This window comes from Artemia sp. Qi Xiang Cuo, chromosome 4, assembly GCF_049724085.1.
Source record: "Artemia sp. Qi Xiang Cuo chromosome 4, ASM4972408v1, whole genome shotgun sequence".
NCBI classification, from domain to species: Eukaryota; Metazoa; Arthropoda; class Branchiopoda; order Anostraca; family Artemiidae; genus Artemia; species Artemia sp. Qi Xiang Cuo.
The window spans coordinates 32,809,490-32,833,822 of record NC_142797.1 but is presented as its reverse complement, the minus strand read 5'-3'; the positions used below and the strand labels follow the sequence as shown (position 1 = coordinate 32,833,822).

General features: G+C 35.8%; 1 protein-coding gene across 3 annotated transcripts in view; it reads left to right on the top strand.

The window, feature by feature from the left end:
* The window catches only part of LOC148953026 (uncharacterized), a 60,705-nt gene that overhangs the window by 24,365 nt on the left and 12,007 nt on the right, over positions 1-24,333 (top strand). For all 3 annotated transcript variants that reach the window (XM_089087504.1, XM_089087505.1, XM_089087506.1), the window contains exons 2-5: positions 4,085-4,234; positions 4,886-5,061; positions 18,059-18,246; positions 20,160-20,318. In XM_089087504.1, the coding sequence (XP_088943630.1) occupies positions 4,106-4,234; positions 4,886-5,061; positions 18,059-18,246; positions 20,160-20,318 (652 nt within the window). In that variant the 5' untranslated portion in view covers positions 4,085-4,105. The remainder of the gene's footprint in view (positions 1-4,084; positions 4,235-4,885; positions 5,062-18,058; positions 18,247-20,159; positions 20,319-24,333) is intronic.

Genomic DNA, 24,333 nt, shown 5'->3' with positions numbered 1-24,333 from the left:
AAGTCATCAATGCCAACTCATTAAACTCGTTCAAGCAGGAACTGGACAAATACTATGGTGAAAGTGCCTACAATTTTTTTCAATTTAAAAGATTTTTGTAGAGGCCCTGTGGCCTATTTGTTTTGCATTATATTATTATTATTATTAAAACCTTCAGTTTTGGGCAAGGGGTCACCATATTTTGTATTTAGAGGAGGAGATGACTTGGGCATATTCTGTAGATGAAGGATGACCAATTGGCAAAGATTGTCCTTTTTGGCCAACCATCTAGGGCATAGTAAAAATCAGGTTATCTTTGCTTGGGATGGGAGAATGTTGTAAGGAAAGATTAAAGGGAAATTGGAAATTTCTGGGAGGGTGTAAAGAGGGAGGCTTTGAATAGATTGGAATAGAAGATGAGCATGCATAGCTGTGTTGGCCTCAGGCGGCCTGGTGCTGGAGTGAGTTGTTAGTAGTAGTAGTTGTAGTAGATGTGGAGAAAGAAAAATGTATGTCTTTGATCTTTTGCAGAGTTTTTGAACTATTAGCCTAAGTGGAATTTTGAATCTATTCATTATGAGTATTGAGGTAAGTCAAAAGACAGTATATTCAAAAGGGCTACAAAATAAGGTATTTTTTTGGGAGCCCTCGTTTACCCCCCCCCCCCCTGGAAAATATACCCCACAGAAAATAACCTCCCGAAATATGGTACTTGTCTATTATATAAACACACTCGAGAAGTGAAGTTTGGTAACAAGAAAATATGATGAAAATAGAATACTTTATTATCAAAATATGAAGGTTATTTGTGAATTATTAAATTAGGAGCTGATGCGTCGGCTGACCGGCTCAAAGACAAAGAAAAGTCCCTTATTAACGCGATTCTTGACCTAGTTCGTTTTAGTTCATTATTAACGCGCTTCTTGAGGATACCAGTTAGTTTGCTTTGACTAGTGACTGAATATAGTGTCTCTCCATGGATGTTCAAGAATCATTTCAAATTTTTGGAAGGGCTACACCACAACTGAGCTGGTACAAGCAGGTTGCACTCATTTGAAAGTGAGCTACAAAAATAATTTTGTTGACCCAGAAACCAGCACCTCTACCCAAAAAGTGGAGAGAATGTGGGGTTCTTTAAAGTGGAGGAATAAACAGCACCAAGGTACATCCCACCATCATTTTACATTCATACTTAGTAGAGTACACATGGCGGGCGGCAGTAAAGGCAGAAGGCCAAGTTCATTTTAATGCAATTCTTGAGGACATTTCTGTGTTCTAGGAGCATATTTTCAAGTTGTAGTTGTCACTACTTGGCGTAATAACCAATATTTTTTTTAGCTTTACTACATGTTCTTTAAATTAGCCTATATTAAAAAAAACATGCCCCATAAAGTAAATAGTTCTTTTATTTTGAAATCATACCCTATAGTTACACCACATGCTTTTATTTTTTTTTTTTTTTTGTTACACCACATGCTCTTTAAACTTTTGGATCTAAACTTTGTGTAGCAGCTTAAAAAATAAATATTAATGCATGGAACCCTTATGGCTCTTTACTATAGGCAATGCTATAAGATTGCCTCTGACTTAAACAGGTGACTAGAACTTTCAATTTCCCTTCTAATGAACATCCGGAATTATCCGGGGGGGGGGGGGTCCTTGACCTATTTATCATATCCTGAAAATAATGAGAGGGATTGATTTAAGACTTACATTGAATATTTTGGGAGGACAAGACAATTTAATGTACAGGGAAATGAAAGGGGCCTGTCTCCTATTTATATGTCTGAAAAAGGACTTGCAATTTTTCTTGTAAGCTTGAAACATGTATCTATAAGCTGTTTGATCATTGGAACCCTTATGCCCAGAAAAAAAATTGAAGAAAAACTGTTCTGCCAAAGAATGAACCTTAAACTTTTTTTCGTCATGTATAACTCATAACACTTTTGTTTGGCCTTGTTACTTGACTCTGAGTATTTTCGATGATAAAAGACAGAAGGCACAAAAACAGGGCCTAATATTTTGTCTCTCCTATCAGCTTTAAAATGTTGTTCCTAAGTCTCTTTGCCAGGTGGACCCCTATACAGAAAAATTTGAAACTAATTTTAGATGCATTGGGGCCTGCGACACCCCAAAATGGACCTAAAAATTTTGTTCATCTCTTATTTGTTTGCAACCTACTGAGCCTGGTTGACCTGAATGAAAACAAAACGAATTTGAAGATTGGTTTCATCCATATGTGACATGTGAAACCAGGTATTTTTGGACATGTAGGTCATAAGGACATGTATATCATAAGGAGTCATCAAGATAATTAGAACATTGCTTGAACACAAAAGCTATCAGCTGAAATATGCTCAAAATAGGCCAAATTTAAAATGAGCTGTATTGCCTCATGAAACCCTAAGCCCTCAACCCTGAGTCAAACATTGAATGAAACCCTCTGTCAAACATTTTTTTTTTTTTTGCCAATCATCATGAAATTTCTAGGGTAAATAGACTGAACTAAAAGGGCTTTAGCAAGAACAACAAATTTTAGAAGGAAAATTTGGTTAACCCAAATTTTTCTGCACCATGAAATAACTTTTTTTTTTTAATGCTTGTCTGCTCTTAAATTGTAGGCCTTGTAGACAAGTCAATTACATTTCAGGACAAACTGAACCTCAATTATGACAAAAAAAAACTGGAAACAATCCTGGTTGTATTTATCTGTGATGTTCCTTTTTTAAGACAACAAGCCAGAAATCTCTTTAATTATTGACTTTGACATGCATTTGTTTAAACAAGCAAACAATTACAACAAAATAGCCTATATCATAAAAAGATTCTTTTAGCAAACTGGTGGAAGAAAAATTCCAAAAGTTCCACAGAATGGGAGTCAGGATGGCTTCAGCCCTGTATAAAATAAAAATTTAGCAGATTTTTGAGTCATATGAGTACTAATACCCCTCTCAATTCCCCCAAAATTCTAATAATAAAAGTATTATTAAGAATTTGTTGCACAAAACCACTGTTGGTGGAAGACTTAGACTGAATATTAAAATTTTGTTCAAGCTTGAACTTTCTACATTACATTTTGATTTCTTAAGCAATAAAACTCAACAAACATAATAAATACTTCTAGCATTAACCAATAATAAAACTACATCAATTAAAAACGAGCAAAACCTAATTTTAAAGAAAGTGTTTTTGAAAAAAAAATGTTTTTCAAACAAGAATGAAGTGCTGTATTCAAACTTAAAACAATCAGAATAAAGTCTAAACAAACAGTAATTAAAATAAGCAATCTTATCAAACATAAAGATAACGGATGTTGCTATAGATGAGTAAATGAATCCTAAAACAAACAAAAATTAAAATGAATAATCAAATCAAACTTAAAATAAACCAAGATAACCATGAACAGGAGCAGGGCTATTGCCTTGTAAAACTTCTAGAGGTCATAGCATCATTTGTGTTTTACTGAAAACAAAATATTTTTTAAACATTTTCTCTTGCATATTAATTATGTTGAAAAATCAAGAATTTCTGAACCTTCTAGAAGTTTATATCATATAATAAGCTATCTGTCTAATCTCATTATTTTTTTTTCTAGTCATCCTGATTATTGTAGTGATTTTATTTGTTTTGTTTTCTTGTTGATGTTTTGACAAATAAAAACCACCCTGTTAAATATACATATAATTTTCAATAAAACGACGATGACACTCAAGCTGTTTAAAGGGTTCAAGAGGGAGGAGTGTTGTTATTGAGGTTATAACAAATAAAAAAAAACTACTCAAAATACAAATCGCTTTCAAGAAAGTGCATCTGAGGTTATGGCCTTTAGAAGGTTTAGAAGGGAGGTAAACCTACTCCTGTTTGTGACAGTTTCTCTTTGTTTAAGTTTTACTTCATTATTTATTTTAATTTCTTGTCGTTTTGTGACTTGTTGATTCTTCTACAGCATTATATTTTGTGTTTGATGTGCATATTTATTTCAGGGTTTTCATTTGTTCATTGATAGTAATTTCTGTTTGTTTTATAACTAATTTGTCTAACTACAGCTTAATTTTCGTTTCTAAGTTTGGCATACGAAAGTTAAACTTTTATTATTGAATTTCAGTCCAGAGACCAATATTTAACTATGCCAGTTGAAGAAACTGATTCATCACCAGTGTATAGCCGATCAAAGCGAATTAGAAAAATTAAACACTCAGAAGACTTTGAATATGCCAGTAATGATGACATCCAGGAAAATGATTCAACAAGAAGGGTAATTTTTTCTTTAATTTTACTTCCTTTCTATAAGAGTAAACTGTAAGACTTAGGATGAGTAAATCAATCTCCATGCTTGACAGCATCTGGCTTCAGTGCTACTGCTTCGTACTCATACTAGGGCTAAAATTTGTTTTATGGTCTCAGTGGTTATGTCTCAGCCAATTATGTCTCAGACCTATCTGGTCACTGACTCCTCTATGAGCAATGTTGCGATATCCGTCCTTGGAACAAAAAAGGATGATGTAAAACACAGCAAAAAACAAAATAGAGAGAGCGGGAGAGATGTAAACAGTTGAAACATGCTGTAGAAAAAGGGACATTAAGCTAGGAATAGCTGTGCCAATTGAGGAATTTTTTTTTGTGAAGTGGAAACGCAGTGGTGACCGGTTGAGGTACAGGTCCCACGACCTCAATTTTGTCCCTCGAATGATAAAGCAAAAAAGTGCATCGGTAACTTTGATTCAAGGTGTAGCACGTCTTCCTTTCAATTAAACATTGTCCCTCTGTCCTTTTGTCCCTTAATCATAACCATTTTTAGTTGTTAATGGTTCTGTATGATTATAGTTCATTATTAGTATCTTCATTGTCATACTATTAATTTGTTGCATGTATTTTTTCTTATTACTATTTTTTTTACTTTTTTTAGCGTAAGAGATCTCGAAGTCAAACAAATGATGATGAGGACTTTGAGACTAAACTGAGGAAGAATAAGTCCAGTTCCCAATCTGAAAACGAAGCAATGGAAAAGCTGGCTTATGTCAAAAAGCAGCTAAATCGTCTTGGTATTACATTACCTCAGAAACCGAAAGGAGGATATGTGAGGTATGTAAAAAAAAACTTCCAAAATCTAGAGGGCTTAACATATGTAGCCTTTATATCCAGTGTTTTGATTGCGTATCCATGCGGTCAATTAGCTAGCTTTTCTAAAGAAAAGGCGGTGTTTTCGTGGCGAATTTTTCAAATTTGTAAAACCTAGACGCTCCTAAGAAAAAAAAAATATGGTGAATGAACCATCAAAAACATATACAATGAGATTGGATTAGCTTAAACTCCTATTTCAAGTACTAAATAAACAACGCAAAAAAAGCTTAAAGTGAGTGTTAAAGCTGGAAAAAAAATCCCTCGGTTGACAGCCAGCATAAATTGCACCAATATTTCCCGAATAAGTTCGTTCTGGCTTGCAAAAATTTCATGTCTGTTCAGTCCTAAAAAAGTAGTTTTTATTTTCAGCCAAATCACAGGTAGTGCAGCGCAAGCGTCGCCTAAGTAAAGAGTGATAAGGCTTCAACATCTTTTTGATTTTTTCTAGGTCACTTCGTATAGAAGGAGCTATTGTAGAAACTTTGGAGGGGGCTCATTTCATTGGAAATTGCTAGTTTTAGTTCTCTTTTTGTGAATCAAATGATTGGAGGGCGGCTAACCCCCAACCCACACCCCTTTTAATTGCCCCCCCCCCCAAAGACACCTGATCAAAAATTTTGAAATAGCCATTTTGTTCATAGTAGTCGAGAAGTCCAAAAACTATGCCTCTGGGGTGAAGTGACCCCCCGCAGCCCTTGGTGCAAGGGTTCTAAGTTATGAAAGTTGCCTATTATTTACATATATATTTGTTACTGGGAAGGGGGCCATGTTCAGTTCCGTGTCTCCAAAAAGGCCAAGGGTAGTAAGGTAAAACTCTGGGATTATTGAGGGGATGTTGAACTAAATCAAATACACTGTATGCATGTAGGTTGACAAAAGCGCTTATCCAAAATATCTCAGGAACGTCTGAGGGAATTAGGTTAAGACTTTTAGGGATGTTACTGAGCAGAAGACACTTTGTGCTTGCTACTACGACTACTACTGCTGTCATTATAAGTCAAAAGAGTTTAAGTGCATCCAGGTGGTCAAAATGGCATTGATGCAATATCTCAGGAACTAAGTGGAGTAATAAGCTTAAAATTTCAGAGAAAGTCGAAGGGGTTATAAAACTAAATCAAAAGACACTGTGTTTACCAATATTGTCAAGAGGGCGTCTGTTCAATTTTACAGGAATAACTAAGGGTATTACGCTGAAAATTTCAGGGCATGTTTTTGGGGATATTGAACCAAACCAAAAAACGCTGTGCATCCAAGGTTGTCATATGGGTATATCTGTAATATGTAAGGAGCTGCTAATTTCATTAAGTTTAAGCTTTCTCGGCAGGTTGAGGGAGATGTTGAAGTAAATCAAAAGAAACTGTTTATCCTGTTTTTCAAAAGGGCTAACTCAGGAAAGACTAACGGTATCAAGTTGAAATTTCCAGGGCATGTTAATGGGGATGTTAAACTCTATCAAATAACACTATATGCATCCAGATGGTGGAAAAGGCGAATCTGCAATTTTTTACGAACGGCTAAGGGCTTAAACTTTCAGGAACTGTTTAGGGGAACTGTGACGTAAATCAAAAGACACTATGGACGTCAAAGGTTTTCAAAAGAGTATAACTATGATATCTCGGTAACAGCTCACGGAATCAATTAGAAACTTTTAGGGTATATTAAGGGGAATGGCCAATTAATATCTCTCTATTTGCCTGTAAGCTGGCAAGGTTTGCGGGTACAGATATGGCACATGGAGACTATTCTCTGTAATCTGTTTATAGATTATTTTGGATCTAAGGGTGTTTCTTTGTTTATAAGTTTTGTGCTGTTGTATTTCTGTATTAACCATGGCCCATAAAGGCTTTTAGTGTTAACAAATATCATATTCAAGATTGTAGCATGATGGTGATCAGAATGGCATCAGCCCTATAGAAGGGCAAAGACTATGCAAATTTTCTATCCATTTATTTGAATGACGAGGCTCTAGTTTTTAGAAGGCACAGCAACCGTTAACCCTACTCCTCTTTGTTGTAGTTTTTGAAGTTTTACTTGATAATTTCTGTTCGTTTTGGGTTTCATTTATTGATTGATAGTGATATATGTTCGTTTTTTGCTTGAATTACTATTGATTTTATTTTGGTTCGTCCAAGGCTTAAAGTAGCTATCTAATTTTCTTTTGAAAAACCTCTATTGTGGAAAAGCGTATTTTTTGTTAATAAATAAAAATGGAAACAGGGGGAAGGGGATGTCTGAGACATCATGAGTTGAAGCAGTTGGGTGATATCAAACAGGACAAGTCTAATAAACCTGTTTAACAAGTTGAAACTCTTAGGAACATTGACTAGGCTTACTGACAGTTCGTGTTAAAGCACTTTAAATAAAGAGAAACCGTTGGTCAAATGTAACCAAAACACTTAAAGTACCAAGGACAGTAAAAATGACGTCTGAATCTTTAAATTGGTTAAGTGGAAAATTACACAACTATACACGTCTTAGAAAATTAAGAAAATTCGGGAACTCAATTTTAATGAAAAAGATCTCCATATGACCTCCATTTAGCAATTGGCGGGCGATAAGTTTGAAAAAATGTATGATCGTTGAACACTAGAAAGTGTAACTTTCTTGCCTGCTGTGGTAAAAGACAAACGCTGGCAGTAAACTGGAAAAAAAGAACAGTGATTGAATGAGCAAATTTATGTAAGAATGTAAGCTTAACATCTAGTTACCGAATAAGAATCGAGGAGAAAAGTACATATAATTGAATAGCTAGAAATCTAATGCGTTAATATGGTCTTAAAATTATTCAAAAAACGGTTTAACTGACTATTATCAAATTGCTAGTTAATTGACTTACCTACAAAAACATCTTTCTAGAAAGATGGATTATCCTGTTTTGTTGTATTTATCCCTATGCACATATCTGTATAATCCTTTCTTTTCTCTGATCCCTTAAATATCACTTTTATTACTTAGTGTCAATTATGTAAAACACCAATAAATATTGAATCCAATGTTTTTCTTTAGACGTCATGATAAAAACCTCCCAGGCTGTTGTTGCCTTTTGTATATCATAGGCTAATAACACTTATCAAAAGACAAATGTAAGCATTGGGGTTATTAACGGGGTAAGAAATAATGTATTATTAATAGACTGAGAATCAACAGATTATCTATGTTTTAATTTTACGAAGGAAAAGCAGAAGGAAAAATCATAGCAAAAAACAGACAACAAGGAATAATATAAATGAATAAATAGATCTTAAAGCGAGTAATGCTTAGATTTTGAATATGAAAATCAAGCTTAAAACAAAAAAATATATTTTGCTATTGAAGTATAAATGAAACTTAAAACGAACAGAAATTAAATAAACAATCAATGCGAAAAAACTTACACCAGATATTAATGTAAATGAATAAATAAATCTTAAAACGAGTAAACTTAAATTGAATATGCAAATCAAGCTTGAATCGAATAAAAATAACTACAAACAAGAGTTTGGGTATCGCCTCACTGCAGAAGCCTAAAACCTACTGCGTCATTGGCACTTTACTGAAAACTATATGAGTCAAAACTATAACAGTCTTAGAAAGTATAAACAAAATCAAATTGAATATTAGATATATAATGATATTAATTGTTGAAAGATCCATCAATTCAAGATTTTTTTTTCACTGTAATTTTTATTTTCATTTTCAATGCTCTAAGAACTGGAAAAGAATAAATTTGAAACATACGAGTAATTTGTTTTCAGTGAAGCGCCAATGACGCAGAAGGCTTTAGGTTTTTACAGTTAAGAAAGGAGGGAGTATCTAAATTTATTTTATAGTGAAACTATATGTGTCTTGAACAATCTTGGAAAGAACTAATAAATTAAACTGAATATTTTATATATAATGATATTAATTACTAAAAGCCCATCAGTTCAAAATGCTACTGTAGTTTTGATATTTATTTTCAATATTAAGCACAAAAGAAAACCTATGTAATATAATTCATTTTCAGTAAAGCGCCAATGACGCAGTAGGAAAATTGAACTACAATTTTCAATTTCCAATCAAATGAGCCCCCTCTGAAGTTTATACAAGCATCCCTTTCATAAGAACCATATACGTCCCCAAGACAACACTTACAACGCCTATCCCCCGGGCCATGGGGGGAGTTTTGTTATCTAATTTTTGAACAATTTCCAAAAAAACTGGCTGTCTCAAAATTTGTAGCGGATGGGTTTGGGGAAAAGGGGCATGGGGGGATAGTTGCCCTTAACTCTCTTGACTCTTAAAAAGTGAACTAGAACTTTCAATTTCCAATAAAATGAGCCCTCTATGAAGTTTATACGAGCATCCCTTTCATAAAAACCATACACCTGAGTTTTCTTATCTGACTTTTGAGAAATTTTTTACTTAATGGCTATCTCAAAATTTTATTGGATGCATTTGGGGAAAAAGGGGCGTGGGGGGCTAGTTGACCTCCAATCTCTTTTGACTCTAAAAACTGACCTAGAACTTTAAATTTACAATCAAATGAGCCATTTCTGAAGTTTTTACGAGCATCCCTTCAACAAGGACCATATATTCCCCCAGGGCATAACTTACAACACCTGCCCTCGGGCCCTGGGGGGCTGTGTTGACCCCGGAGTTTTCATTATATGGTCTTTGAACTATTTTTTAAAGAAATGGCTATTTCAGTTCTTATCGGATGGGTTTGAGGAAAAAAGGGTGTAGGGGGAAGGGCTAGGTGCCCTCCAAGTCAAGCATCCCTTCCTTAAGACCCATATATGCCCCCAGGGCATAACTTATAACCCTTGCCCCTGAAGACTGTGGGGGGAATGTCCTGCTCAAACATATAATTTCTAGACCTTTCAACTACGTTGAACAAAATGGCTATATCAAAATTTTGATTGGATATATTTGGGGAAATGGTGGGCGTGGAAGGGGTGTAAGTTGCCTTAGGATTACTTTCGACTATTAAAAAGGGAACTAGCCATTTAAATTTCAATCGAATGAGCCCTTTCTGAAGTTTCTACGACACATTGTCTATGCAAAACCTTGTATTTTGATTGAATTTTGATTGGATGTGTTTGGGGAAAGCTTTGAAGTTTCTACGACAATGCCTTCTATAAAAACCTTATATGCCCCCAGGGTATAACTTAAAACCCTTGCCCTGAGGGTTGTGGGGGAGTGTCCTCCCCAAAAACATGTTTTCTATCTGGAAATCAACTAAGCTGAACAAAATGGCTATCTCAAAATTTTGATTGGATGTGTTTGGGGGAATGATGGGCGTGGGGGGGGGGGGCTAGTTGCCTTTCAATCACTTTCGACTATGAAAAAGGGCACTGCCCCTTTGAATTTCCAATCGAATGAGCCTTTTCTGAAGTTTCTACGACAACGCCTTCTATAAAAACCTTATATGCCCCTAGGGCATAACTTAAAACCCTTGCCCTGAGGGTTGTGGGGAAGTGTTCTCCTCAGAAACATATTTTCTATCTGGAAATCAACTACGCTGAACAAAATGGCTGTCTCAAAATGTTGATTGAATGTGTTCGGGGGAATGATGGGCGTGGGGGGGGGGGTGGCTAGTTGCTCTCCATTCACTTTCGACTATTAAAAAAGGCACTAGCCCTTTGAATTTCCAATCGAATGATCCTTTTTGAATTTTCTATGACAACACCCTCTATAAAAACCTTATATGCCCCCAGTGCACAACTTAAAACCCTTGACCTGAGGGTTGTGGGGGAGTGTTTATCTCAAAAATAAATTTTATATCTGGAAATCAACTACGCTGAACAAAATGGCTATCTCAAACTTTTGATTGGATGTGTTTGGGGGAATGATGGGCGTTGGGGGGGGGGGGGGCTAGTTGCTCTCCAATCACTTTCGACTATTAAAAAAGGCACTAGAACTCTCGATTTCCAATCGAATGAGCCACCTTTGAAGTTTCTACGACGACTCCTTCCATATGAAGTGCCTCTGGGGAAAAAAATAATAAATAAATAATCAGAGGCAACGCTATAGCGTTGCCTATAGTAAAGGTCATACGGCTCCAATGTCTTATATTATTATTATTATTTTTCCAGAGGCACTTCATATGAAATGGGTCGTCGTAGAAACTCCAAAAGGGGCTCATTCGATTGGAAATTGAGAGTTCTACTTTAAGGTTATGCTCTTATGGTTTTAACTTATGCCCTGGGGGCATATATGGTTTTTTATAGAAGGCGTTGTCGTAGAAACTTCAAAAAAGGCTCATTCGATTGGAAATTCAAAGGGCTAGTGCCCTTTTTAATATCATTATATATCAAATATTCAATTTGATTTTGTTTATACTTTCCAAGACTGTTCAAGAAGCATAGAGTTTTCAGTTAAGCGCCAATAACACAGTAGGTTTTAGATTTTTACAGTGAGAGAAGGAGGTCTTACCCAAACTTTTGTTTGTGATGATTTCTTTCGGTTCAAGCTTGATTTGCATATTCAATTCAAGTTTCACTCGTTTTAAGATCTATTTATTAATTTATACTAATATCTATTGTATGTTTGTTTGCATTGATTGTATATTTTATTTCTGTTCGTTTTAAGTGTCATTTATACTTCAATAGCAAAAATATTTTTTTTCGTTTTAAGTTTGATATTCATATTCAATCTAAGCAATACTCGTTTTAAGATCTATTTATTAATTTATATTATTACTTGTTGTATGTTTTTTTGCTATGATTGTTTATTTAATTTCTGTTTGTTTTTGGTTTCATTTAACCTTTAATAGTAATTTCTGGTCGTTTTGAATTTGAAATTTAAAAGGTATTTGTATCTGCTGAGCTGAAGTTTAAAATGGGATTTAAATTTCAATTAAAAAAAAATTTTCCGGAAAGTTTTTTTAATAAATTTTTTTTTATTTTTGATGGCAAAAAATTTATATTTTTTAAAAAAATACTTATTTCAAAATCAAACTTAAAATAAAAATCAAATATTCATAAAAGTATCAAAACTGATATCAAAGTAACAATATCAAAGTGAAAAAATGGGTTTGTGTCAACCTCAGGGTTCTTATTATCTGATGTTTGAACTATTTTTAACAAAGTTGCTATCTCCAAATTTTCTATCGGATGGGTTTGGGGAAAAAGGGTGGGGGGGGGGGGGAATAGATTAAGCTTCAGTGTCTTTAGACTCTTTAAAAGTGAACTAGAACTTTCGACACTTTCGACTATTAAAAAGGGCCTATAGTAAAGGCCATACGGCTCCAATGTCTTATTTTATTATTTATTTTTTTCCCAGACGCACTTCATATGAAAGGGGTCGTCGTAGAAACTCCAAAGGGGGCTCATTCGATTGGAAATTGAGAGTTCTAGTTTAAGACTATACCCTTATGGTTTTAAGTTATGTCCTGGGGGCATATAAGGTTTTTATAGAAGGCGTTGTCGTAGAAAATTCAAAAAAGGCTCATTCGATTTGAAATTCAAAGGGCTAGTGCCCTTTTTAATAGTCTAAAGTGCTTGGAGGGCAACTAGCACCCTCCCTCCCCACGCCCATCATTCCCCCAAACACATCCAATCAAAATTTTGAGATTGCCATTTTGTTCAGCTTAGTTGATTTCCAGATAGAAAATTTGTTTCTGAGGAGAACACTCCCAAAACCCTCAAGGCAAGGGTTTTAACTTATACCCTGGGGGCATATAAGGTTTTTATAGAAGGCGTTGTAGTAGAAACTTCAAAAAAGACACATTCAATTGGAAATTCAAAGGGCTAGTGCCCTTTTTAAAAGTCAAAAGTGATTTGAGGGCAACTAACCCCCCTCTGACGCCCACCTTTTCCCGAAGCACATCCAAAAAAAATTTTGTGACAGCCATTTTATTAAACGTAGTTTTAATTTCTGGAAGTTAGGTCTTTGAGGATGACAACCCCCCCACGGCCCTCAGGGCAAGGGTTGTAAGTTATGCCCTGGGGGCATATAAGGTTTTGTAAAGACAACGTTGTCATAGAAACTTCAGAAAGGGCTCACTCGATTGGGAGTTTAAATGGCTAGTTCCCTTTTTATAGTCGAAAGTGATTCTAAGGCAACTTACACCCCTTCCACGCCCACCATTTCCCCAAACACATCCAATCAAAATTTTGACATAACCCTGTTGTTCAACGTAGTTGAAATTTCTGGAAATTAGATGTTTGAGTAAGACCCTCCCTCCCATTTATTCAGGGGCAGGTGTTATAAGTAATGCCCCGGGGGCATATATGGTTTTTATGGCTGAAATGCTCGTATAGACTTCAGAGAGTGCTCATTTGATTGGAAATTGAAAGTTCTAGTTCACTTTTTAAGCGTTAAAAGATATTGGAGGGTAACCAGCTTGCTCTCCCCCCCAGCAACTCAGGTGTCATCATAACCCCCAGGGCCCGGGGGTGGGCGTTGTAAGTTATGCTCTGGGGCTTATATTGTTCGTATGGAAGGGATGCTCGTATGAACTTCAGAGAGGGCTTATTTGATTGGATATTGAAAGTTCGAGCTCACTTTTTAATAGTCAAAAGAAATCCGAGGGCACCTAGCCTCCTCCCCTCCCCCCAATGCCTTCTTTTGAGCCTCCCCCCAATCTGATGAAAATTTTGAGATAGACATCTTGTTAAAAAAAAATAGTTCAAAGGTCGAATAATAAAAACTCCGGTGTCAATACAAACCCCCAGGGCACAGGGGAAGGCGTTCTAATTCATGCCCTAAGGGCATATATGGTTCTTATGAAAGGGATGCTTGTATAAACTTCATAGAGGGCTCATTTGATTGGAAATTGAAAGTTCTAGTTCACTTTTTAAGAGTCAAGAGAGTTAAACTAACCCCCCCCCCTTCCACGCTCTTTTTCCCCAAACCCGTCCGATAAAAATTTTGAGATAGCAACTTTTTTAAAAATAGTTCAAACATCAGATAATAAAAACCCCAAGGTTGACACAAACCCATTTTTTCACTTTGATATTGTTACTTTGATATCAGTTTTGTTACTTTGATGAATATTTGATTTTTATTTTAAGTTTGATTTTGAAATAAGGATTTTTTAAAAACTTGAATTTTTTTTATATCAAAAACGAACAAAAATTAATTAAAAAAAACTTTCCGAAAAATAATCTTTTCAAAGAAAAGTAAAGGCTATTTTAAACTTAAGATCAACAGATACAAATACCTTTTAAAATTCAAACTCAAAACGACCAGAAATTACTATTAAAGAATAAATGAACCCGAAACGGACGGAAATTAAATAAACGATCATAGCAAAAAACATACAACAAGTAATAATATAAATGAATAAATAGATCTTAAAGCGAGTAATGCTTAGATTGAATATGAATATCAAGCTTAAAACGAAAAAAAATATTTTTGCTATTGAAGTATAAATAAAACTTGAAACGAACAGAAATTAAATAAAAAATCAATGCAAACAAACATACAATATATATTAATGTAAATTAATAAATAAATCTTAAAATGAGTGAAACTTAAATTGAATATGCAAATCAAGCTTGAAACGAACAGAAATCACCACAAACAAGAGTTTGGGTATGACCTCCTTCTCTCACTGTAAAAGTGTAAAACCTACTGCGTCATTGGCACTTTACTGAAAACTGTATGCGTCTTGAACAGTCTTGGAAAGTATAAACAAAATGAAATTGAATATTAGATATGTAATTATATTAATTATTGAAAGATCCATCAGTTCAAGATTTTGTTTTCACTGTAATTTTTATTTTCATTTTCAATGCTGTAAGAACTGGAAAAGAATAAATTTGTAATATACGAGTAATTCGTTTTCAGTGAAGCTCCAATGACGCGAAAAAAAACACTTCTAATGTTATCCGTTTTCAGTTTCAGCGGCGTTTCAGCGCCAATGACGCAGTAGGCTTTTGGTTTTTATTTACAGTTAGGAAAGGAGGCAGTATGCAAACACTTATTTGTAGAGAAACTATATTTGTCTTTAACTTTAAAAAGAGCTAATAAATTAAACTGAATATTTGATGTATAATGATATTAATTGCTGAAAGCTCATCAGTCCAAAATGTTACTATAATTTTAATGTTTATTTTCAATATTAAGTACAAAAGAAAATATTTGTCATAAAATTGGTTTTCAGTAAAGCGCCAATGACACAGTAGGTTTTAGACTTCTACAGTGAGAGAAGGAGATCATACCCAAACTCTTTTTTTGTGGTGATTTTTGTCCGTTTCAAGCTTGATTTCCATATTCAATTTAAGTTTCACTCGTTTTAAGATATATTTATTAATTTACATTAATATCTTTTGTATGCTTTTTTGCATTGATTTTTGATTTAATTTCGGTTCGTTTTAATTTTCATTTATACCTCAATAAGAATTTTTTTTTTTTTTTTTTTTTAAGATTGATATTCAAATTCAAACAAAACATTACTCGCTTTAATAAATATTTATTCATTTATATTATTACATGCTGTATGTTTTTGCTATGATTGTTATTTAATATCTGTTCGTTATGGGTTTCATTTATTTTAAAAGGTATTTGTATCTGCTGAGCTTAAGTTTAAAATGGCCTTTATTTTTCTTTGAAAAATTATTTTCGGAAAGTTTTTTTTTAATCAATAAATAATAAAACAATGGAGCCGTACGGCCTTTACTATAGGCAACGCTGTAGCGTTGCCTCTGATTTCAGCCTCGTTTTCAGGCTCAGTGGGTTCGAACACGGGTTGTTCTCGTCTAGTGCATCAAGCGTTTTCACAAAGCGGGTTCTCATGGAAAACACGGGGTTGAAACTTCACAGCTGAAAACGCTTGATGCTGAGGAATAGAATTACCCTCTCAATTACTCGGACTATCTGTCTTGTTTTTTTCTACAATTAGCCATGTATTTATGTCTACTGCAAAATACTTGATCTTCAATTCAAAATCAACTGTTTGGGATCCCAATGAGCAAACTTCATGGGCTGTGAATTCAGGGTGGTTAGCCATTTTTGAATTTACCACCAATGAACGCAGAACTCGGGTTTGAACCTGGTATTTCTACGGGTTCCAGATTCAAGGAACCCGGGTTCAAACACGGGGAGAACCCGGCAGCTGAAAACGCTTAGAGGCAGATTCCTGCTGAACCCGCAACCCTAAAAACGCTTGATGTAGAGCTCGATAGCAACCCGTGTTTGAACCCGGTGCCTGAAAACGAGGCTTTCCATGGATACTCTTTGACTTCCTAGCGTCTCAAAAAAGAGCAAGAGCAAATCGGCATGAGTTTTGATACTGATAATACAGTTGTTTTACTAGTTAACTACATATGTTTAATAAGTCTATCTGGCACTGAATTTCTCTTTTCTAGCAGTCTTACTTACCTCGGTATGTCTATTAGGGTGAATCTGGAAAAAGTCGCAAACCTGGCACTGGAAAATATGTACTTGTAAAATCTGGGCTGCGTATGCATCCCTGCCTTCAAACGTTTCGTATCTGAGTAGATTACACCGGTCTCGTAGTCTAACAGTTACTCGCCTACTTGCTCTTGTTATGGTCCGGTCTATTTTGAATTTTGGTAAGAGAAAGCAAGGTCACCATCTTTATTTTAAATGTGAAAATTTTTTGGTGGAAGACCCAACACTGAGAAGTAGCAACCCCCCCGCCCCACCCCTGCAGATAAAGTTCCGATTGGTAAACCCAGCCGGAGTTACTGAAAAGCGTCTCAGTGATTTTTCTGCTGAATTCCAGGAGTCTTCCCATCTTTTTTAATTTTTTGTTTGTCCCGTTTTCGTTTGTCCCTTGATAACGGCTCAGTCGAAACTGAAGTTGTCACGCGTCGGTAAAGTCGCATCAGTTATGAAAGGACTATGCTCTTCAGTATGGTCAAAGCCCAACATCAGCCGAAAAATAAAAAATACGGATTTTCAACACCACCGTAACTCAAGTCCTCCTCTACGGTGCTGAAACCTGGCCGGCTGCTGCTTCTGTTGTTGATGCCATAGACATTGCCCAAAAAAGCTCCTGAGTTGTATTGAAGGTATCGGGTGGTACTTCGTCTCCGACACCCGATTACTGGCACTAACAGATTAGACCCCTAATTTCCTTCAGCTCGGCGCACGAACCCTACGATGGTTCGGTCATTTGGTCTGCAGGTTAGCAGAAACACCCTCCGGCACACTATTCAATTTGATCCCTCTGCGCATGGCTGGAAGCGCCCCTACGGAAGGTCTCGGTTCAAATTGAGGGATAGCCGTACCCAGTGCCTCTGAATGATCGGGACTGATCTACAAGAATCAGTCACGCTTGCACAAGACCATTTCGATTGGATGGGAAAAGTCACGTGTCTCTATACTGGACCACCAGCAGGAGCATTAAGTCAAGCAAGTAAATTGTGTTCGGAGTTGTCGAAGTGTATTTTTCTTTCTTTATGTTTTTCTTGTTTTTGTTCTGTCATTTTTTGAGGCGTGCCTATATATTATTGGTTCAAATAAGCTCTAAAAAAATTCAAGTATCTAGTCATTCAAACTAACGTGATGCAATATAATTTAGTGGCATCAATTTGGTAAAACAGATGTTTCATTATGCTTTGCTGTGCATATGGTTTTCGAAATGAAAATCAAAGCTAAGATATTTGGTCACTCCGGTGCGGATTTTGTTGGATGCTCTGGTTGTTCTTTAAGGTTGTGCCAGAAATACACGCTGCACACGTCATAATTATGGGAAAACATGATATAATTGAAAATACCAGAACAAATTGAGAGTAACCATAATTTTTTTCTATTCCATAAAACGATCATTTGTAATGGATGCAGAATATGAGTCCTTCATTTAATCTCTTTTTTTTTCGCTTATGTATTTTAAACTTGATAGGATTATTTCAATCCTCCCGACATATATCGTTGCTCGTTGCGAAATCGTGCTTTTGTGTGCGAAGCCCCCTTGACCCTAGAGCAAGGGCGATGCCCTAGATTGAAGTAAAATAGTTTTAATGAAATACCTATTTGACAAGAAAATTTCTTTCTTTCTATGTTTTATGCTATTAACTTTTAGTTTTGTTACATCTATTCGGGAATCAGTTGCTGCAAAATATCCTCAGGCGACGTTTGGTGATTTGACTCATTTACTAGCAGAAGAATGGAATAAATTGCCCGTAGAAGAAAAGAAACGTCATCTGGATATTGCCAAGGCTGAAAAAGAGAAGTATCGTATGGAGCTGACAGAAATTGAGAAAAAATACGGTAGGCTTAATCTTATATATTCAGTTTTCTATTAAATAGACTCTGTAAAGAGTGATATATTAGTAGATCTACTGTTGAATCCATTGACTGGATGAAACAATTCAGAAAATTCAGAATAATTGATTTATCGTTAATTTTGATTTTAAATCACCTTTCATCTCGAGAGAAAAGATGTCAACCTAGTATAGAGAAGACCGCGGCCCATAAAAAACAAATGTTTAAAAACGTGTGTTGATAAAAAAAAAAAAAAAAAAAAAAAAATGTCTAGTGAGGAAAATTGACATTAGACATTCAGGTATGGTGACTATTGTGTTGATTAATATTCATAGTAAATTGCAAAAATAAGTTTACAGAAATTTTCAAAAAGAGCCCAAAACTCTTTGAAAATGGTTCAAAGAGCTCCAACTACATTCTCCCTCCCCCACCTTGTATAGCAAGGAAGATCACTTTTTTGCATAAGAAGCACCGAATTTTTTTCCTAGGACTGAGCGTATCGAATTAGTGGTAGGAGAATCTAGGAAGAGGGCTAATTTTAAAATTAATTCCCAAATCTAGTGCCTTTTTAAGTCACAAAAGGGATGAAGTCAGAGCAAGGTGGCGGTTTCTGCCGTTTTGCTCACAAAACGTCAATTTTTGCTCAAGGAGGGTGAATGAAGAATGAAAATTCTAAGATAGTCGATCGATTCTTCATGGTTTGAAACTCAAAAATGGAGTTTTTGAGCCCCAGTCTTGAAAAACCGTAGTAGAGTGGCGTTTCGGCCATTTTTTACCAAAGAAACATCAATCTTTGCCCCGAAGATCAATGCCAGAGAATGGAAATCTTAAGATAGCCAATCAATTCTTTATGGTCTAAGACCCCCTAACCGAAGATTTTGAGCCCTTAATTTGAAAAACGAGGAAATAGTTTTTCACTATAGCTGCTATTACTAATACTAAACAACTAACTGCGGCACCATCGTTTTAACAATAGTTACAGCAGGCAAAATGCAAATGATGTAAGATCTTACTTGCACATATGCTTAAATTCCCCAGTTTCTCGTTTGTTGAGGAATTAATTAATAACTGCTATATTATTGAACTTTCTTTTTCATGAGTATGGAGCGAACTATGTCATAAAAGATTGGTGTCACTAGTTGCCCGTCTGTATTTCATGCTGTAAGATAGCTCGTGCCATATCTTTTATTAGCTAAATCTGGTCTTTACGCACTTTAGTTGTTAGAAAAGCTTTGTCTTTCTTAAAAATGGATCTCATTTTGGTTGTTACTTTTTTCAAGACGTTAAATAGGGGATGCAATGTCAAAAATTCGTTTAAGTCTATATAAAATAGTTGGGCTACGGCTTCAAGACATCTTAACCTGGTTTTTTTTCTATTTTAGGAATCAACCTTCAAATCTTTCTGAAAATGCGTAGACCTCGCGAAACGAATAAAATTCGTTTGAGTCTATATAAAATAGTTGGGCTATGGCTTCAAGACATCTTAACCTGGTATTTTTTTTTTTTTTTTTTCATTTTAAGAATCAACCTTCAAATCTTTCTGAAAATGCGTAGACCTCGCGAAACGAATAAAATTCGTTTGAGTCTATATAAAATAGTTGGGCTATGGCTTCAAGACATCTTAACCTGGTATTTTTTTTTTTTTTTTTTCCATTTTAAGAATCAACCTTCAAATCTTTCTGAAAATGCGTAGACCTCGCGAAACGAATAAAATTCGTTTGAGTCTATACAAAATAATTGGCTATGGCTTCATGACATCTTAACCTGGTATATTTGTTCTATCTTAGGAATCCACCTTCAAATCTTTCTGAAAATGCGTAGACCTTGCGAAACGAATAAAATTCGTTTGAGTCTATATAAAATAGTTGGGCTATGGCTTCAAGACATCTTAACCTGGTATATTTTTTTTTCTATTTTAGGAATCAACCTTCAAATCTTTCTGAAAATGCGTAGACCTCGCGGAAGGTGTAAACCATTCTCTGAAAAAGTTCGAACGAATCTTGAACGAAACAAATCCACCATGTTTGCAAGAAAAAGTTTAACCTCAGAAGAAAAATATATGAAAAGAATTGAAGGAGGTAAGTTTTTCTTCTCAATTTTGACACAAACAATGAAACTTTGAATGCTTGTTTTAATTTGTTTGAAAATTTTGTTCCAAAATTGAAATGATTTATCGGTAAGGAATAGTTAAAAGTAGGTTACTTTACAAAGATGTGTGTTTATTTACGTGCCCAAAGATGTGTGTCCTCTGAAGAAGGTAGATTGAAGTTGAAGTCGCTCTGTAGTAATGATTAATCAAAAAAACTTTTTGCACAAAATAAGTTTTTCAAAAAAAACTAAAGAACTCCATTAAACCAAAAATGAACAAAAATAGAATCAAATAATTTACCAAGCAAAATTTACCACAAATCAGTATTAATCAATAAATGAAACCCAAAACAAACAGAAATTAAAATAAGTCAAACTCAAAACGAGCAGAAATTAATTTTAATTAATTAAGATTAGGGTTCTAAACCCTATGCTTTCTAAAAGCCAGAATATAATTTGTACTTTACTGAAACAAATTCAAATGAATTTGCATTGTCAGATTAACATGCACATGCTGATATTTATTCCGTAAAATATTAATTAATTTTTGTTTTCTTAAAGTTAAAAGTGAAACAATCTAAAAGAATTTTTTTTCAGCGAAATACAAATTATATTATGGCTTTTTAGAAAGCATAGGTTTAAGAAGCCCACTCACATTAATTTTTGCTCGTTATTAGTTTGACTTATTTTAATTTCTGTTTGTTTTGGGTTTCATTTATTTGTCGATCCTGATTTGTGGTAGTTGTATGCTTTGTAGATTATTTGACTCTATTTTTGTTCATTTTTGGTTTAATGGAGTTCTTTACTTTTTTTTTGAAAAACTTATTTTGTGCAAAACGTTTTTTTGATTAATTTCTGTTTGTTTTATATTGACATAGTCTTTTCAGGGAGAAAGACCGAGCCTCTTCTGAAGTTAAACAACCATCCCTTCCATAAAACCTTTAGTACCCCCTGGGCATAACTTACAACCTTGGGCGTGAGAGGGGGGTTAGTTGCCTTCCAGTTATTTTCAACTATTAAAAAGGGCACCAGCCCTTTCAATTTCCAATCGAATGAGCCCTTTTTGAAGTTTTACGACAACGCTTTCTATAAAAACCCCATATGACCTAGGGCTTAACTTACAACCCTTGCCCTGAATGCTGTGGGGGTTTTCATCCTCAAAGACATAATTTCCAGAACTTTCAACAACGTTGAAAAAAATGGCTATCTCTAAATTTTGATTGGGTGTGTTTGGGAAAATGGTGGGCATGAGAGGGGGGTTAGTTGCCCTCCAATTATTTCGACTATTAAAAAGGCCACTAGCCACTTCAATTTCCAATGAAATGAGCCCTTTTTGAAGTTTATATGACAACGCTTTCTATAAAAAAACCTTGTATGCCCTCAGGGCATAACTTACAACCCTTGCCCTGAGGGCTGTGTGGGGGGGGGGGTGTCATCCTTAAAGACATAATTTCCAAAATTTTCAACTACGATGAACGAAATGGCTATCTAAAAAATTTGATTGTATGTGTTTGGGGAAAAGGTGGGCTTGAGAGGGGGGTTAGTTGCCCTCCAATCACTTTCGACTATTAAAAAGGGCTCTAGCCCTTTGAATTTACAATCGAATGAGCCTTTTTTGAAGTTTCTACGACAACACTTTCTACAAAAACCTTATATGCCCCCAGGGCATAACTTATAACGCTTGCCCCGAGGCCTTTGAGGGGGTTATCATCCTCAAAGACCTAATTTCCAGAAATTTCAACTACGTTGAACAAAATGGCTATCTCAAAATTTTGACTGGATGTGTTTGGATAAATTGTGGGCGTGGAAGGGGTGTTAGTTGCCTTCCAATCACTTTCGACTATTAAAAAGGGCACTAGCCATTTCAATTTCCAATCGAATGAGCCTCTTTTGAAGTTACTACGACAACGCTTTCTATGAAAACCTTCTATGTCCCCAGGGCATAACTCATAGCCCTTGCCCTGAGGGCTCGGGGGGGGGGGATTGTCATCCTCAAAGACCTAATTTTCAGAACTTTCAACTACGTTGAACAAAATGGTTGTCTCAAAATTTTTATTGGATGTGTTGAGGGGAAAGGTGGGTGTGAGAGGGGGGTTAGTTGCCCTCCAATCTATTTCGCCTATTAAAAAGGGCACTAGCCCTTTGAATTGCCAATCGAATGAGCCTTTTTAAAAGTTTCTACGACAATGTTTTCTATAAAAATCTTATATGCCCCCAGATCATAACTTACAACGCTTGCCCTGAGGGCTGTGGGGGAGTTTCCTCCTCAAAAACAATAATTTGTTTCCGGAAAGTAACTACACTAAGCACAATGGCTATCTCAGAATTTTCATTGAATGAGATTCGAGAAATGGTGGGCGTGGAAGGGGTGTTAGTTGCCTTCCAACCACTTTCGAATATTAAAAAGGGCACTAGCCACTCCAATTTTCAATCGAATGAGCCCTTTTCAAAGTTTCTACGACAACTTCTTCGATACGTTGTGCCCTGGTCTAGAACAAAAAATAAAAAGATCAGAGGCAACGCTATAGCGTTGCCTATAGTAAAGTCCTTACGGCTCCAATGTTTTTTTATTTCCCAGAGGCACTTCATATGGAAGGGGTCGTCGTAAAAATTTCAAGGGGGCTCATTCGATTGGAAATCGAGCGTTCTAGTGCCCTTTTTAAGGGTCAGAAGTGAATGGAAGGCAACGAACACCCCTTCCACGCCCACTATTTCCCCAAACACATCCGATCAAAATTTTGAGATAGCGATTGAGATAGCCATTTTGTTCTACGTAGTTGATTTCTTGATAGAAATTAGTTTTTTGAGGAGGACACTCCCCCACAGCCCTCAGGGAAAGGGTTTTAAGTTATGCCCTGGGGCATATAAGCTTTTTATAGAAAGATTTGTCTTAGAAACTTCAAAAAGGGCTCATTAAATTGGAATTTCAAAGGGCTAGTGCCCTTTTTAATAGTCGAAAGTGATTGGAGGGCAACTAACCCCCTCTCACACCCACCTTTACCCCAAACATATCCAATAAAAATTTTGAGATAGCCATTTTGTTCACCGCGGTTGAAACTTCGGGAAACTAGGTCTTTGAGGATGACAACCCCCCTCCCCTCCCCACAACCCTCAGGGCAAGGGTTGTAGGTTATGCCCTGGGGGCATATATGGTTCTTATAGAAAGCGTTGTCGTAGAAACTTAAAAGGGGCTCATTCAATATGAAAATTAAATGGCTAGTGCCCTTTTTAATAGTCGAAAGTGATTGGAAGGCAACTAACACCCCTTCCAAGCCCACCATTTCCTCAGAAAACTCCAATCAAAATTTATAGATAGCCATTCTTTTCAACGTGTTTGGAAGTTCCGGAAACTATACCTTTCAGAATGATACCCCCCCCCCAAGGTCTTCAGGGTAAGGGTTATAAGTTATGCCCTGGTGGCATATTTGGTTCTTATGGAAGGGATGCTCGTAAAGACTTCAGAGAGGGCTCATTTGATTGGAAATTTAAAGTTCTAGTTTAGTTTTTGAGAGTCAGAAGAGATTGGAGGGTGACCATCTCCCCCCCACGCGCCCTCTTTTCCCCAAATGCATCCGATAAAAAATTTTAGATAGATATTTTGTTGAAAATAGTTCAAGGATCATATAACAAAACTCTGGGGTCGACACTATCCCCTAGGGCCCGGGGTCAGGCGTTGTAAGTTACGCCCGGGGGGAATATATGGGTCTTATGGAAGGGATGCTTGTACAAACTTCAGAGAGGGCTAATTTGATTGGAAATGGACAGTTCTAGTTCAGTTTTTAAGAGTCAAAAGAGATTGGAGGGCAACTAGCCCCCCTCTCCCTCCATGCTCTTTTTTTCTCAAACCCATCTGATAAGACCTTTGAGATGGCAATTTTGTTTTAAATAGTTCAAAGATCATACAATAAAAACTCCGGTGTCAACAAAGCCCCTCAGGGCCCAGAGGCAGGCGTTGTAAATTATGCCCTTGGGAAGTATATGGGCCTTATTGAAGAGATGCTTATA